Below are 18,214 nucleotides of genomic sequence, written 5' to 3'. Positions count from 1 at the left end.
GACATTTTCAGTTGATAGTTATTACATGCAGCCGTTAAAGAGGTGCCACCTTCAAAATCCAGCGGATACATTACCGTTTGAAGATTTAAACAATGCAATTGAGAAATGTAAAGTATTTGTTAGTAACGCTTATGAAATTCGCAGACGTAGAGCAACAGAGGTCATGGTTTGGGTCCTGACAAATAAAAATAGGAATTCTAACCAAGAGATACCTTGTTCTATACCGATAGCATTTGGACTAAAGGATTATCGATTAAGTGGAAATGCTATGCGACAAGCAACGAATTTCGTTTTGAAACAATGTACTAATAGTGGTTTGAATATTCTAAACTTATCCACTGATGGGCAATGGATCCAGTTAATGAATCGGGACACAAGTGGCAAAGATTTGACCATCTTTCAATTGCAGAAGGACGTTTGGAATAGTACCAAATCAATGTCAAAACAGGAGTTACTGAAGCAACTAGTGAATATCTTTGACAGTTACCAGGACAGGGGCATTTGTGTGAATAGGTTGTCTTCAGGGGCATTATCGGTGTCTAGTAAAGATAAAGTGCTGATGAATATTAGGGGACCTGCAGATCACACAATTATGAATAAAGAACAAATTGGGGATTGTGTTGAAGAAAATGGGGATGACACAACAGGAAGTAGAAGTACTGACTGGCTTCCCGACTCAGTAATCAACATTTTGCCTGAGAACTCTGACTCTGATCTACTAAGAGATGTAGATAAAGTATCGAACGAAATAACAGATGTATGTCTAGCTGACAATGCAAACGAAGCAAACACAACAGACGCGGAATCCGAACATGCAAAGCAGACGGATTTTGAACACACTATTGAAGTACAATCCGACAATTTAAACGACATCATAGATACAAGTGGAGAGTCGGACACAACACGAATTGATATTGAACAACAACGTAGTACCGCAACTCACATAGAACTAACCGAAGAAATTCTAAACAAACTTGTCACTAGTTTAAAACAAAATCCAAAAACAGCATCTAAATGGACAAATGGTACTCATGAACAGTTAAGGACCAAATTGTCTTCATACTCGGCGATTAGATCATTGAGACACCCAGATTTAGAAGTATTACATGAAACATGTAAGAATGAAATTCCAAGCTTAAGTTTGGAATTCAGGAAAAGTTGGAAAAAAGATGACAAAGTATGTTACGTATGCAAAATGTTCGGGGTTGAAGTACCTTCGACTGTTTCAACCAAACCATCCCAAAGTCGGACTCGCACAAAACTGAAGAATCCTTTGCCTTTGAAAACAATTAGTAAGCGTATGATTCAGACCAAGGCCTACCCAAAGGCTAATTTGCGTATTGGTTATTCTGCATATTTATTTGAAAAAAAGTTAAGAGAATGGCAAAATGAATCACCGTTCCCATGTCCAGCAAAAATTGAAGGGATATGTGAAGATATCAAATACTGGTTTTCTTATCCAGAGAAAAGCACAATGACTGGACGCTTGCTAACAAAGAGTATTGATTGTTCTCATAATTTAACACACTTGCGTGTCAGGACAAGTACAAAAGGCATATGTGGTGTTTCATCATTAGCATGGCACAAGTGCGCTAAATCAAACGAAACAAGATTAACGTTACCTTTTGTAGAAGATCTTATTGATAAACAAAGTGTCGCAAATGCAAGGACCCATTTTTCACAAGAGGTTGAAGACTGGATGAAAAAGAATGAATATATAAAAGCGTCAAATCTAACTAGACTAATACGAAATTGGTATGAAGCGAGTGACAACCCTGGAATTCCTGCAGCACGAAGAATTTGCTTCCTGGTAGAAATGAGAAATTTCCTGTTGAAGGACTTGGACTTTTCAAAGTTTCCTCCTTACACAAGATATTTTAAAGGAATTCCATGTGTTACCTTTGAAGGGATGATGATTGACATCGATAGCAAAATACAGTTGCATACCATGGCAAATGGATACAACATAAGATCAGTGGGCAGTCTAGCAGCAGAAACAACTGTTGGAGTCTTGCAAGCGATGTACCCAACATCACAGGTTTCAATCAAAGCACGAGATGTCCCTGAACTTATATCCAGTGTGGTAGAAGTAATGACATGCAAAAGTAATCCGGACAGGTATAACTATGCATAAATATTTCATGTTTAGAGCTTACCTAACATCAGATCATAACATTTTTTTAAAGAAATGATTTTAGATTTGTGTTATATTGCAAAGCATAGTCTTATTGCATAAAGAAAGGGAATTAAACAGCTGTATTTCTTCATCAATAAGGTTTGATAATTTTAATTCATCATATCAAAAGACAATTTCGAATCAGAGCTTCTGCTATTGCACATTAAATTATTGCCCTGGAAGCGTGATATATAAAAGTTAATAAGCAAAAACCTAATATCTTTATAAAAAAGGAAGATAAAACATGACCGTCAATAAGACAAGTCACCAAGATACCAAACATTAAACCTTATTAACAACTATAGAAAGCCGTATGGCCTCAACAATGAGCAAATACATATTGCACAGACAGTTATAAAGTACCCCGATAGGACAAGTGTAAAATAATTCAAAAGAGAAAACTAAATAATGTTTATTTATATATTCAATGTAATGAAAATATTTACGTGGTACCATTTTATTCGTGTAATGATTCGTGTATTTATGTTTGCAGAGGCTTTTGGATGAAAACGTCACGGTCAAGTGGCATATATCCAGACTATGAGGCTGACATGACAACACAAAAAGTGTCTGACAAACAACAGACAACAACAAATGGCATTATAATTCCAAGGTAACGATTTAATGAAGATTTTATATTGCAAACATATTATTTTTGAAAAAAAAACCTTGTCAATTTATTGAGAAAATTGTCAATGAGAAAACAACGACTTGTACACAAATATACAACGGAACAGTTTACAAGAAAAAAATTCAAGACAGTTTTTTCGTTCGTAATCGCCCAGCTAGAAGTTACAAATTTATCATATCATATCTACTTTGAAGGTCTACTCTGACTATAAACATATCTCTAAACGAACCGGAATTGAATAAAATTTGAGGAATTTGATGTAACCTGTGTTTTCTTTGTTGAATTTCTGTTGTTACGTATACATTTATGTTCATATCTGTTTTCAGAGGATTTTCAATGAAACCTTCGCAATCTAGTGGCATATATCCCGATCATGAAATAGATTTCACAGCACAGACAATTTCAGACATACAGACAACATCAAACCAATGTATCATTACTCCAAGGTAATACATATAGAAAAATCACTTAAATACGCTAATATTATATATAAAGTAAATATAAAATTAAGAATGGAAATGGGGAATGTGCCAAAGAGACAACAACCCAACCATAGAGCAGACAACAATTAAACAAATATGGAATTAATCAGACTTTGGAGCGTTTTTGTAGCATCAATGATTCGTTTTCCATTTGTTTTTAGCAATTAAGAATACTATTTTGCACTTGGTATGTACACTTTTTTTATTTTTTTGTTTGGATAGTGTTCAAATATTCATGTTGCTTTTTTTAATTGTTTTTTTTTTATTGTTTTTATAGTTTTGTTTGAATTGGTTTTTTTTTTGGCGGGTCGTTTCTATTAGCTTCATGTGTTTGTTTTATGCAATTCAGTATTATTATTCATGTGATTACAGAGATCATGCATTTGACCTTCCAGCCAGAGGAACAAAAAAGCGAAGAATTAAAATTGGAGAAATATCAGGTCCTATGGCTCCAGCTCGAGGTGCACTATCGGATCGTCAGTACCACAGAAAGGACGAATCAAAAATTCTGCCAACAAAACGTTTGGGAGTGGATCTCAAAGAGATATAAGACACAAAAGTTGATTGTAATCATATATTTTTATTTGTAACAACTCCCTCTGAGCATTATTTATAGTAACAAATAACAAAAAATATAACAAAAATGTGTTGTTTTCAATGAAAACTGATTAACAAAAGTAACATTATATCAATGATATCAAAATAATAAACATAGTTCACACTGAATGCTACCTGCATACTGTATGATATAAATATGTCAATATAAATTATATTAGCAAGGGACAATACTCTTATTAAAGTAATTAATAGAATTGATTTTATAACTCATGAATGACATTGCCTACGAACATTCTAACAAAAGGTGTTGACAAGAATAGAAATGTTGTAGGCTATCACTGCCGTTATAGCCGAAATAGATATGGTGCTTTAAGTTGAATGGTTTGGACACATTCGTTCGTGCCTCCTCAGTGAGCTGGAATACGAATATGTTTTTCCACAAGTACATCTATATTGTTCTGGATTTTGATGCTTACAAATTAAATGTTTTTGCAAATATCTTTTGCACAAAAATTTCTTTTTACAGATATCACATTCGTACTGTCTTGTCCTTTTATTGTGAACTTTACAATTTTTAAGGTGCTGTACAACATCCCTGAAAGATTGTTTGCAATTAGGACATTCTTTCTTTGTTTTAATGTGCGACTCCTGGTGGCGTTTTAAAGCATAGTTGTCTTTAAAATTCTTGTCACAAATTGAACACACCAATGTTTTTTGTCTATGCTTAAACCTCACATGGTTATTCAATGCCATTTTGGAATTAAACCAAGCACCACACTCAGCACAAAGGTGGGTAGTTTTTTCTGAGTGTGTCCTTATTTTGTGTTGTTTCAATAGGTCCATGGTACGGAATGTTTTTTCACATTGCATACAAGGGTGGTCCTCACCGTCATGTATCTTTAGGTGCTTGTTGAGGGATGACTCGTGCTTATATCTTTTGGTACACACATGACATACAAACTGTTCGCCAGCCTCCTCTTCGTGGTCTATTTCAAATCCTTCTCGTTCCATTCCTTTAAAAAAATATATACGTTTATGCATTTACATAATGTCTAAACAACAATTAATTTATTAATGCGTCGATCAGTTTAAATCAGTGAAAATAAACTGATACAGTTATTAAATAAAAATTATATAAAAACATTTACGATCTCGATTATACATTTTGATAAAAAATCATGGAAAGATTAAAGATTGATCTGTTCATAGCATTTAATTTATAGAGGTTTGCTGCTCTCAAGGAAGCTATTAAACCAAGAGTTCCAAATAGTGAAGTTGAAATCATCCCTTCGTAAATTTTACGGACGCCATCACGAGTTGGTTGACCGTTATGGAATAACCGTTTCACAAATGATATCGGATATGTTCCTTACGTCGTAACTACAATCCCCTTCCCTTTCATGAATATGACCTACCGAATTAGACTATTTACCGGATTTGTAATCACATAAGCAACACGACGGGTGCCACATGTGGAGCAGGATCTGCTTACCCTTCCGGAGCACTTGAGATCACCCCTAGTTTTTGGTGGGGTTCGTGTTGTTTATTCTTTAGTTTTCTATGTTGTGTCGTGTGTACTATTGTTTTTCTGTTTGTCTTTTTCATTTTTAGCCATGGAGTTGTCAGTTTGTTTTAGATTTATGAGTTTGACTGTCCCTTTGGTATCTTTCGTCCCTCTTTAATTAAGTGTATTCATATTCAACTCAATTTAATTCGTTAATTATTTGATAATAAATCGGGTACACCTTTCTTCATTTATACGTGTAATTTTCATATTATTACGTACATTTGTCAATATTTTTGTATTTCAAAGGTATAATATAAAACAAATAACATTACACTTCTATTCATATCCAATCATTTTTCTACTTTGAGTCTTTATTTGCTATGTTTATCAATAAAAATGCACATTACTTAAAAGACTAAAATATGGACCAAATGACATACCTTAAGTTTGTAATTTGTCATCATAACAATGTAGGTGTGTTTGAATTAAAAAGTAACAGATAGAGATCGATTTATAAGAAAATGTATTCTTTTTTATGACAAGCCTCTACCCCTTGCGACGCAAAATCTGACACCCCGAGCGACACTTTATATTTTGATGAACAACAGTTTTAAAACCAATTAATTTTAACTAAGAAACTGGTATTTGGGGGAAGTCGATGAGAGGAATACAATTCTATATAAATGATACTGAGGGTAGTTGCGTAAAGTAGTGTTTATACCGAAATATGCATATAAAGCCTCAAAATCTGCAACACGGAAAACTAGGGCGAGGTGTTTGAGAAAACTGAGCACTGAAAACGACTGCTTCTGCGTTCAGGAAATAGATTATGTTGCGGTTCCTTCCGTGCAATACATTATATGGTACTGAGAGTTCTAAAAATAAGAAATTTTGATGCATGAACTTACCTTGTTACTTTTTCGTCGCCTCAAAATCGCCACCCCATGTCAAACATAGCCGACACCCCGCATGTGGCGTTCTACACGGTGATATTCATTTTCGTTCATTCTTATATTATGGTTAATAACTTCGACCATTCGTCAGATGTGCGCTTTTAATTACGTATATTGTCGATAAGCTATAAGAGTTAAACAGATTTTATTTTTTCCCAGAATTCAATAAATCGGGCTAATACGTCACGACCCACTCGAGAATTCAACCAAAAAAGTTACAAATACTTGATTTTCTCCGTTATTAGAAGGAATATAAATTTAAAACTTTGCAAATGTGTTTTTTATGTTAAGATGAACATAATTAGATGATAAGTAAAAAATCGCGGAATTTCCCTTTAAGCCCGGGGAGTTTAAGCAAGTGAAAATAATTTCTACTAGCAAATTTGAAATTTAACTTTGAATTTAGCAAGTATTTCCTCCGAAATTCGATCCCTGGAAATCATCATTTGGCTGCTAATAAATATCGTTGAATTTTAATTCACTAATACTGTTATTTTATTATGAATGAAAAATGAAAGCAATACAATAGTCATCAAAACATTTATCAAATACTGTACCCAAGAAAAACATAGCTCCATATATATATGTAGTTTATTTCAACTCAAAAAGAGGAACTCGCTCGCAGGAATCCTGGACTCATCATTTGCATCTGGGACTCACCATCTTTAAAAGTGATGAGTCCCAGGACTCACCATAAAAATTTCCTAGTGAGAACCCTGATATAAAACCAATTAAATATTGAAAAACTTGCACAAGAAGAAAATATACTGGATAAAATTATTACTTTAATGTAGCTCATTACATAACAAATATTCAGAATGATTTTTGTTGTCAAAATGATATAATTTGTCCACAAAAAGGAAATAAGTAAAATCTTCCTGTTTTCCGAAACATAAATCGACTAGATCAAGTCCTTCATTTTCTGACTTAAGCAAGTCAATAATTGCAACAATTTTTCAACAGACTGCAGTTTTTGACTTCTATAAGTCGGAAACGGAAAAAGACTTGTTTAAGTCTGAGCTCTGACTCAAAGAGAAGTCACTTCTCCCTGTTTTTTTTAAGTAGTTGAGCCCTGATACTGCTAGGGACAAATATTCATGATATTCATGCAATAACCCCATATTATTGTATAGCAATATAATATTTCCCACAGAACGTAACCAAAAGTTAGCGTGCAATAAATTCTAATATTGCACTAGTGCAATAAATCTTCAAAATTCATGACGTCATCAACGTTTAAATCTTAGTTTAAACCATTTTTTTACTTTCAAATATTATATTGCTATACTCTACTCGGGACAATATTCCCCAATATTCATGCAATAACCCTATAATATAATTATAATTATAATATTGCAATAATATTAATTAATAATAATCATATAATAATTATGATTTATAATTATCATATAATGATTATTACATATTTATTAATATTGATTTTATTCATTATTTATAATTAATTGATAATCAACCAAAATGATGATGATACTTCAGAGTGGTCTTCCGAGGACGACATTCTGAGCAATATGGATCGAACTACATTCCCATTTATGTCTACCGATTAACCTGGAAAGAATAAAATACAATTTGAAAACATGTACTCACATTTCGAAACAAAGAACATCTTTTCACAACCCAGCACAGGAAAATACCACAACGATTTTTATGTTATAACAAAATGTGGCGCTAAGTGAGATTGGTGCCTGTGTTACTGGTACTTCATGCTAAAGAAATTGATTCTCTTGATATATTCATGACTTGTGTAATAAAACTGTAATAGACCAAAAAATGTGTGGCCGATATCCTTCGTTTTTAGAAAGATTGAAACAATTGTTTCAATTCTTTTCTGTGGCATCGACCTGGTTGCTAAGAGCCAACTGTGTTCTGTTATGATTGTGTTACTACACTGTAAAATAGTTTTGATTAAGAAAATCACTTCTCCTTTCCAACCAGTTTGCTGAGTAAAACTTTCAAGATTTATGTAATACACGTAATGGAAATTACTATTTTATAAATGTTTGAAATGTCAAAATTTTATTTATTTGTTCGAACTGCAGTTACCAAATTTCAGATTACTCCGCACATATTTCCGTCGTTTGGGTTTGGCTGTAAGTACTTTGATGACTTATGTATCATTTCCCGTTATCCGCTAAAAACATTTTCGACTGTAAATTAATTGTAATTAAATGAAAAATAATTTGTTTAAATGCTTCTTTTTAAGTAGAAAGCACTTCGTACAGAATGTTATCGTGGGCATACTTGTAATGGGGAAGGAAATGAAAGTTACCACAATGAATCAATGACATTCGGAAGTTCGATTCTACATTGGTTCCCAAGAAAAATCGTATTTGACCCGTATCCTGCTAAAATTTATAATCTCCTTAAAATTTGTTCGAGTTTCTCGGACTTTTTCACAGAAAACAAACACAATGGCAGATGTCGAGTCAAAGCTACAGTCTCGAGGCTACAGTACGCGTTCATCAGGAAAGAAAAGATACTGTCGTCCATATGAACATCAGGGTCTTCCTTATGACAAACGAGATCAACATAAAGCATACGCTTCTTATTCAAATCTGCTTCTTCTCCTTCGCATTAGTTTTTTGAAGCAGTAATAATTTGATCGTATCATGTCGTACACCTTGTAGCTGTAATCATGGTAATGTAAAAGGTGTAAAACGTACTAGTACAACACATTTTAAAATATTGTACGGTTGCAAAATAATTTGCAAACGCAAGAACAAAGCCTCGTGAAATAGAAAATAAGTAGAAGCATAGAAGGGGAACCTTGAACTTCAATTTGAAATTGGCAATATAGCAGGCTATGCAAATCACAGGGCTTGTCTTTAGGTCAAATAAATGGCCTATATCAATATATGTGCATCTCTAAAAAATCGGGACCCATGTATAGTAGGGGGTCCCGATTTTTTAGAGATGCACATATATTGATATAGGCCATTTATTTGACCTGAAGACAAGCCCTGTGATGCAAATCAACATCTAATATCTATCAACCAGTTGAACATTAATCATGTTAATACTCCAAATATATTTTATTACTTTAGGATCCTTGGGGAATTATCTTTAAAAAAAACTATCCATTTTTCACAGGCACGAAAAATGCAGTGTGACTGTTGTTTTCATTTACAAAAAGGACATTATTTGTATCCAACTGAACATAGTATACATAATAAGAGGTTTCATACATTGCCTTGCATTCAATCTTTCCATTTAATGCTGTCGGGCACTTTGATTGTAAGTGTGGCCGACATCCTTTTGGATATTTTTAAAGATGGAAACAAAACGCTTCATTTTTTCAGAAAAACTGATGTAACTGATAGTTTCTGGATTAAAAATAATCATACTGAAGTGGTTTATATGAAGTGAAATAAAGTCTTATGAAAATTAGCTCATATCTAGTAAAAATGTAGCCTCTATCCTGCGAGTTTTGGGATTTTGAAAGTAATGAAGTCTTTGGTGGACTATATATTTTTACATAATTATAAGGAGAATATGAATAATGGACAAAAACTTACCTTTAAGTGCATGCATTGGCAGCGATTTCAAATCCTCCGACACCCTGCGTATGACGTACATTCTTACCCTTGTCAAGATGGACAGGGATCTCTTTTGCCCCTTTAGCATGTTTAGGTACCAGATTAGAACCAGATTTGACTCCGTGATTACTTTTTCAGCAAACGATCTATTAGTAAAAATATACTACTTGTTATATAAGTACTGATAGGGAAAAATATCCTAAGGACAATTGCCTGTGGCAATTAACCATATTTTTCTGGTGTAACTGATAGTTTCTGGATTAAAAATGATCATACTGAAGTGGTTTATATGAAGTGAATCATGAATCAAACTTTACAAAGGGAAATATATAAAAAAAGAATGGCATACAACAAATTTCAAAATTTTAAAAATAAAACAAATTGGGAATGCTACAGAAAACAAAGAAATCTAGTAAATAAAATTAAAAAGAAATCCATCAGAAACTATTTCATGGAAAGATGCATAGGAGGACCTAACAGCAAAGATTTTTGGCCAACAATCAAGCCTTTCCTAACAAACAATGGTTCACATTTTTCAAAAGACCTAATCCTTTGTGAAGAAAATAAGATAATTAACAATCAAAATGAAGTAGCTGAATGATTTAATAATTTTTTTATAAATGTTGCCAAAGATATCGGCTCAATAGATACTGTAATAGATGAACATCATCCAAGTATTAAAATTATAAAAGAAAATAAACCAGAAAAAGAAGAACTAAATTTTAGCCCAGTAGATCCAGAGTTTGTTAAAAAACAAATCAATAAAATTAACATCAAAAAGGCAACAGGAAAAGATGGAATATCTTCAAAAATACTAAAATTATCCGAATCTGAAATATCCAATCCAATTTCTAAAATAATAAATAAATCATTTGAATCAGCTGTTTTCCCAGATAAATTAAAAGAAGCACAAGTAATACCCCTGCATAAAAAATCAAACACTCTTGATAAAGGAAACTATAGACCTGTAAGTATATTGCCCATGATTTCAAAAATTTTTGAGAGGTCTATAGAAAATCAACTTGTTGAATATTTTAATTCATTTTTCCACATTTTTCTGTCAGCTTTTCGAAAAGGATATGGATGCCAAACCGCTTTATTAAAAATAATTGAAGATTGGAAAAAGGCTTTAGATCAGAATAAATATGTAGCAGCTATATTAATGGACTTGTCCAAGGCTTTTGACTGCCTACCCCATGACCTCCTCCTACTAAAATTAAAATCTTATGGTGTGTCTGCCACATCTCTTAAACTTTTGGAAAGCTATTTAACTAATAGAAAACAGTGTGTTAAAGTAGGTACTAATTCAAGCTATTGGCAAACAATGTTTAAAGGGGTGCCACAAGGGTCAATATTAGGGCCAACATTATTTAATATTTTTTTAAATGACATTTTCTATTTTATTCATAAAAGTGAACTCTATAATTATCAGCAGATGACAACACCCTTTCATACGCAGATAACGATTTAGATAAATTAATTAAAACTTTAGAAGAAGAAAGTAAAATTTTTATAAACTGGTTCTCAATAAATAAAATGAAAGCAAATCCAGAAAAATTTCAGGCAATAGCTGTAGGTAAAAAAACTAAAGACAAAAACCTAAAATTTAAATTAGAAGGTAATGAAATAGAGTGTGAAGATAACGTTAAACTGCTAGGTGTAACAATAGATTTTAAACTAAATTTCAATGAACATGTCTCTATAATATGTAAAAAAGCATCCAAACAATTAAATGTATTAAAAAGAATAGGTAAACACCTGACTAAACTCGGAAAATTAACAATTTATTATTCTTTCATAATGTCCAACTTTAATTACTGCCCACTAGTTTGGCACTTTTGTGGGGAGGTAAATACAAAAAAGATAGAGAAAATCCAAGAGAGAGCACTAAGGTTTATCTACGAAGACCATTCAGCAAGTTATGAAGATCTACTCTGCAAATCAAAATTACCATCTTTAAAAGTAAGAAGAATGCGATCTTTGGCGATTGAAGTTTTCAAAATTATAAATAAAGATTGTCCTGTTTATCTCCATGATTTGATTCACTTAAAGGAAAACACTTACTCTTTCAGATACCAGAATACAGCAGATCTACCACATGTAAGGACAACTGCATATGGCCTACAATCTTTCAGGTATGCAGGTGCTAGGCTTTGGAATGAGCTGCCAGATGAGCTTCGTAAGCAAAAATCAATTCAAGAACTTGATAAATTCTTGGTCTGGCAGCTCATGCCAATGCTTTGCCTGCAAAACCAGTTAATCTCTGCTTATTATTTTGTTGTTTTGTTGCTTTATTTTCAGCATGGCAAATTTATTCTAATATCTTTACTATAAACACTGGACACTTTTAATTTGCAAAACACTCATTTGCAAATCCGCCGCCGCCTCAAACAAGAGCTACAATATCATGTATATAACCAAAATGTGCGGAATTACATGGGATTCAATAATTTCATTGGTTTTATACTGTTACTTTCATATTTATTTTGCAATTTGAATTATAAAAACATGGGATTTTCAATATCCCATGGGACAGGGCAAAATCCCATGGGATTTACCATTATCCCATGGGATTTTGGTTAAATCCCATGGGATTTTTTTTGGTCCCATGGGATTATTGTAGTCCCATGGGATATTTGTTGTCCCATGGGACAAAAAAAAATCCCATGGGACTATAATTATCCCATGGGATTTTTAATATCCCACGGGACAAAATAAAATCCTATGGGATTAAAATTATAAATATATATATATAAATATAAAGTTATGTGTATGTTACAATGAATGCTGTTTGGTTGTAAAATGTTTTAACTGTATACGAGTTTTTTTTATATTTTTTATATATACATATAAATAATTTTTTTTAAATTTTGTCACAAACATGTTTTTTATTTGTTTATATGACAATAAATATTATTCTTATTTTGGAATGTATAATAATAATATTTTACAGTCAAAAAATAAAGTCCTTTCACTGAAACAAAATGATGAAATTTCTAAATAAATGAAAAAATATTGTTTTGAAATCTTTGTCTTGTTTATTCTATTATGAAAAATAGAACTGAAAAAATATTTCATATTCTGACTGAATAGTTCACTCTTTTCATGAGGTAAAATTTTCTTTGTTATAGGTTCATTGCAATACTTGTATAGGCAAACAATTTGAATTATATATAACTTTGTGGTGTACATAATAGTATGCTTATAATTGCAAATTTATAATATAAACACTTTTTGTTAAAGTTTTTGCTTTCTTTATTCACAGCTTGCTATGTACAATTATTCAGTCCACTATATAAGAGTGAAGTCAATAAATAATTTCATTCACTAGAATATTCCTGCAATTCTTAGACAAAACATTTTTTCAATCTGTTCTTCAAAGATCTTCCTCTGTACATCTTTATTGAATGGAGAGATTCAAATGAGAAGACAAAGCAAGTTTATTTGGACAACAACATTCTAATATCTTGTTCATTCGTTCCATCTTTCAATTGATAATTAATACATTGTTGTATTTATATGATCAAGTTCTTGTGCATCAATGATCGTGATGATATGACTCTTTTTTGTTTATATAGTCATCATGTTGAAATTTCCTCTTTCAAATAAATGTAGGAAAAAACATGTTCCATTTCAAATTAATAAAAAAGTCGCACTATGGAGAAAAATATCAGCTTTAAGTTTTCCGTTCAGTATTGATCTGTGAATGATGACCATGAAAATCCAGATTTCTGACCTACAAATACACAAACTCAAAAATTATCAGTGAAGAGATCAATAAAATGGCTATTTTATCATGTTTATGATTAATATGATAAACTTTCATTTAAATATTCAAGTACTAAATTACAGAAATCGCTTAAATTTTATAAAAGTTTAGTTAAAGTACAGCTTATTTAAAATAATAATAAAAAATATAGGCCACCGATGAGTTAAATAAGATATTACATTTTTAATGCCAAAAAATGGCTTTTTTGCACCAAAGGGAGATAATTTGGAGCTTTTTCAATGATATATGCATTTTAAAAGTCATCTGGGGCCAAACCGAATTGATTGTTTTGAATGATTTGGTGTACCATATGATAAAGATATAAATAAATTGAGTTATGAAAAAAAAATATTAAAACATTTTTCTGAAATTGTTATACCCTAGAGCCTCCTTAAATGTCATTTGATCTCTATTGGAGAAATGTCTCATTGGAAATCAGACTGCTAAGTGTTTCTTATTTTTATATCAACCCAGCCATATTATACCTGTCTAATATCAGGAGCTTGTACATATTCAGTGGTTGATGTTGGTTCATACCCGTCATTTTTATTTTTCATAATTTTTTGTTTTTATAAATTAGTCTGGTATATTTGACGTTTGAATTGATGCTCTGTTTCAAATTTGGTTAGTGTTGACTTTTATAGATTACTATAACATGTATAGGGTATGGGTTTTCTCATTACTTACAGGTCATCAATGGCCTCTAATAAGTAATTACAATGCTTACATCCGCTAAATTGAACTCTGATGGATAGTTTTCTCTTTCATCATACCACATCTTATTTTAATAAATATTTAATTATTATTCAAGGACATAATTTTTTATAACAGTGGACTTACCATTTAGGCTTTGTTGACCTCTGTAAATCTTATTTTGTTGATAATTTCTTCTGTTTATAGTTTCCCCTTTATCTTTCATGTTCTTGCCCTACACATAAAAGGGTAAACATCATTTAATGACAAAAATAACTACTACATGTATTACATAATTAGTAGGCAACTGAAAATTTTGTCTTATTTGTATATAACATCAACTTACTCATCATTCTTGCTGTTCAATATCATGAATATTATCATTATTCTATGAATATGAGGTCACAGTAAAATTAACCTTGGCAGGCAGACATCTTTTTTTATATGATACCTTGTAGTCATTCCATACAACAAGTAGACCTATGCTTAAAAAATCTAAGGCCAAAATTAAAAATATGTTTGTTTCCCCTCCCCCCACACGGGTCAAAAATAAGCGCCCGGGTCAAAAAATTATTTTCCACAAAAAAATCGAAATTATTTTTTTCCTGAAAATAATTTGTTTCCATTTTTGGAAAGTGCTTGAAAGCAGAAGGATTGATAATCTAAATAAATACACTCAAATTGAGCACAAACAACTGATAAGTGGCCTGGACTGGACAAGTCAAACCATTCATGTGACCATGCTATGACAATCACATCCAGTTAAAAAAAACTAGAGGCTCTCAAGAGCCTGTGTCGCTCACCTGTTAATGTGTTTACTGATGTCAGCCATCTTCGTTGGTAGGCGGGGTCATTAGACACTTTTTTTTTTAAATAGATACCCTAGTATTATGATTGTGGCCAAGTTTGGTTAAATTTGGCCAAGTAGTTTTAGAAATGATTTTTATACAAGTTACAAAAATGACGAAAAGTTGTTCAATATTGACTATAAAGGGCAATAACTCCTTAAGGGGTCCTCTAACAATTTGATCATGCTGACTTATTTGTAGATCTTACTTTGCTGAACATTATTGCTGTCTACAGTTTATCTCTATCTATAATAGTATTCAAGATAATAACCAAAAACTGCAAAATTACCTTAAAATCACCAATTTTAGGGCAGCAACCCAACAACAGGTTGTCCAATTCAACTGAAAATTTGTGAGGGGATATATCTTATTCTGATGGACATTTAAATCTTGAAAGATTTGCCCTAAATGTCTTAGTTTCAAAGATATAAAGCAAAATCTGCATTTTACCACTATGTTCTAATTTTAGCCATGTCGGCCATTTTGTTTGGTAGGCTGAGTCATCGGACACATTTTTTAAACTACAAACCACAATGATAATTGTGGCCAAGTTTGGTTAAATTTGGCAAAGTAGTTTCAGAGAAAAAGATTTTTAAAAAAGTTACAAAAAATTATGAAAAGTTGTTAAAAATTGACTATAAAGGGCAATAACTCCTTAAGGGGTCGACTGACAATTTTGATCATGTTGACTTATTTGTAGGTCTTACTTTGCTGAACATTATTGCTTTTACAGTTTATCTCTATCTATAATAGTATTCAAGATAATAACCAAAAACTGCAAAATTTCCTTAAAATAACCATTTCACAGGCAGCAACCCATCAACAGGTTGTCCGATTCGTCTGAAAATTTCAGGGCAGATAGATCTTGACCTGATCAACAATTTTACCCCCATGTCAGATTTGCTCTAAATGCTTTGGTTTTTGAGTTATAAGCCAAAAACTGCATTTTACCCCTATGTTCTATTTTTAGCCATGGCGGCCATCTTGGTTGGTTTGACAGGTCACGCCACACATTTTTTAAACTAGATACCCCAAGGATGATTGTGGCCAAGTTTGGTAGAATTTGGCCAAGTAGTTTCAGAGGAGAAGATTTTTGTAAAAGTTTACAGACGACGGACGCCTGGTGTTTTTGAACTTGGTAATAAGTTATGTGATAGAACTATAATGTTTTGGGATATCAAAATCAAAAATATCCCATTTTTACTTTTAATAAAGAAGAAGATTATTGATGTATGTTTAAATGTATATTAAAATGAGACAGCAAGCCAACAACACAAAAAAAAGAGGATAAAACATACATGTTTTGTTTGTATCAATGTTATAATTTCCAATATGTTCAAGGTATTTTTTCATTGAAATAAAACACAAATTGAAATCTGTCTGAACTTCAAAAGCTTAAAGAAATATTGTTTCTGTTGTCTGCATTTTGTATAATATATTGCAAATTCTTGTGAATAATGGAATGTTATTATAGATCCCATGGGATAATGGTAAATCCCATGGGATTTTGCCCTGTCCCATGGGATATTGAAAATCCCATGTTTTTATAATTCAAATTGCAAAATAAATATGAAAGTAACTGTAGAAAACCAATGAAATTATTGAATCCCATGTAATTCTGCACATTTTGGTTATATACATGATATTGTAGCTCTTGTTTGAGGCGGCGGCGGATTTGCAAATGACTGTTTTGCAAATTAAAAGTGTTCAGTGTTTATAGTGCTTCTGCTGCTTTTGTGTTAATTTTAGAAACTTAATGTGCTTTTATGCTTTTTATGTGCAAACCATTTCATTTGTGCTTTTGTGTTTTTATCTCATAATTGCATGTACCAGTATGTGTTAAACTTGTAAGATGCTTAAAGAACTTTTGTGCTGCATGTTTATATACTGATTGAACTCTTGCTTATATGTTTAATGTTGTGTGCATGACTCGATATGTATGTTTTGTTTTATTTGTTGTTATGTCGGTTTTAAAAGCTCTTCAGAGCTTATGTTTGTAATTGCTTGCTTATACCGACTCTAATTAAAGCTAATTAAAGCTTTCTGTCTTATGTCTTATGTCTTATTATGAAGTGAAATTAAGTCTTATGAAAATTAGCTCATATCTAGTAAAAATGTAGCCTCTATCCTGCGAGTTTTGGGATTTTGAAAGTAATGAAGTCTTTGTTGAACTATATATTTTTACATAATTCTAAGGAGAATATGAATAATGGACAAAAACTTACCTTTAAGTGCATGCATTGGCGGCGATTTTAAATCCTCCGACACCCTGCGTATGACGTACATTCTTACCCTTGTCAAGATGGACAGGGATCTCTTTTGCCCCTTTAGGTACCAGATTAGAACCGGATTTGACTCTGTGATTACTTTTTCAGCAAACGATCTATTAGTAAAAATATACTACTTGTTAGGCCGAAGAAAAAAAATTGTTGGTTTCCCCTAACCCGGCCGGGTCATTTTTAAGGTGCCTGGTCATTTCTTTTTTTTTTGCGATTTGAAAAAAATAAAAAATAAAGTTAATCTGCTTGGTCTATTTTAGATGTTATGGTGGTATTTAATGTGTTTAAATCAAAACGATGGTGGTAATGTCAAATAAATTTGTAGTTTTAAAGTTAACATTAAAGGGTATAACAAAACCTAATCCATATTTTTAATTTGCATCTTCAGAAAAAAAATAAAAGATAAAATATTACAAAAAATTTCAAATCATGAATAAAAAAAATAAAATAAAATCCCTGCCTGCCGGGTCTAAATTTTTTGTCCATGTTAGGGGAAACCAACTTTCATTTTTCTTTGGCCTTATATAAGTTCTGATAGGGAAAAAATCCTAGGGACAATTGCCTGTGGCAATTAACCATATTTTTCTGGGAAAACAAAAAAATATTTTTGCTTAAAGGATCTGGAGACCATTAGCAGCCCCAATTTCTAGAGGGTTGCTTTGCGGTGCTTTATACGACTTTAAGTAAAACAAAAACTTAGCTACTGAAATATTATTTTTAGTAGCCCTATTTAGGCCAAACAAAATTATATGTGTGGTTCT

At 32.0% G+C, this 18,214-nt stretch overlaps 1 protein-coding gene and 1 long non-coding RNA gene across 2 annotated transcripts; one reads left to right on the top strand and one right to left on the bottom strand.

Moving 5' to 3' along the window:
• Nucleotides 1-1,983: 1,983 nt before the first annotated feature.
• LOC134723518 (uncharacterized) lies at nucleotides 1,984-3,887 on the top strand. The gene is made up of 4 exons (XM_063587107.1): nucleotides 1,984-2,118; nucleotides 2,670-2,789; nucleotides 3,134-3,253; nucleotides 3,662-3,887. Exons 1-4 carry the CDS (start codon nucleotides 2,021-2,023, stop codon nucleotides 3,837-3,839), a joined length of 516 nt encoding a protein of 171 aa, XP_063443177.1. The 5' UTR covers nucleotides 1,984-2,020; the 3' UTR covers nucleotides 3,840-3,887.
• Nucleotides 3,888-7,276: 3,389 nt separating this feature from the next.
• LOC134723517 (uncharacterized) lies at nucleotides 7,277-17,541 on the bottom strand. Its single transcript, XR_010108100.1, has 3 exons — nucleotides 17,400-17,541; nucleotides 9,844-10,010; nucleotides 7,277-7,876 (listed from the first exon to the last, which is right to left on the bottom strand). It is a non-coding gene; the product is annotated as an uncharacterized LOC134723517 (long non-coding RNA).
• Nucleotides 17,542-18,214: the final 673 nt, after the last annotated feature.

The sequence above is a fragment of the Mytilus trossulus genome, chromosome 6, assembly GCF_036588685.1.
Source record: "Mytilus trossulus isolate FHL-02 chromosome 6, PNRI_Mtr1.1.1.hap1, whole genome shotgun sequence".
Lineage (NCBI taxonomy): Eukaryota > Metazoa > Mollusca > Bivalvia > Mytilida > Mytilidae > Mytilus > Mytilus trossulus.
Note: the sequence above shows the minus strand (reverse complement) of the source record. Positions and strands in the feature narration are given on the sequence as shown.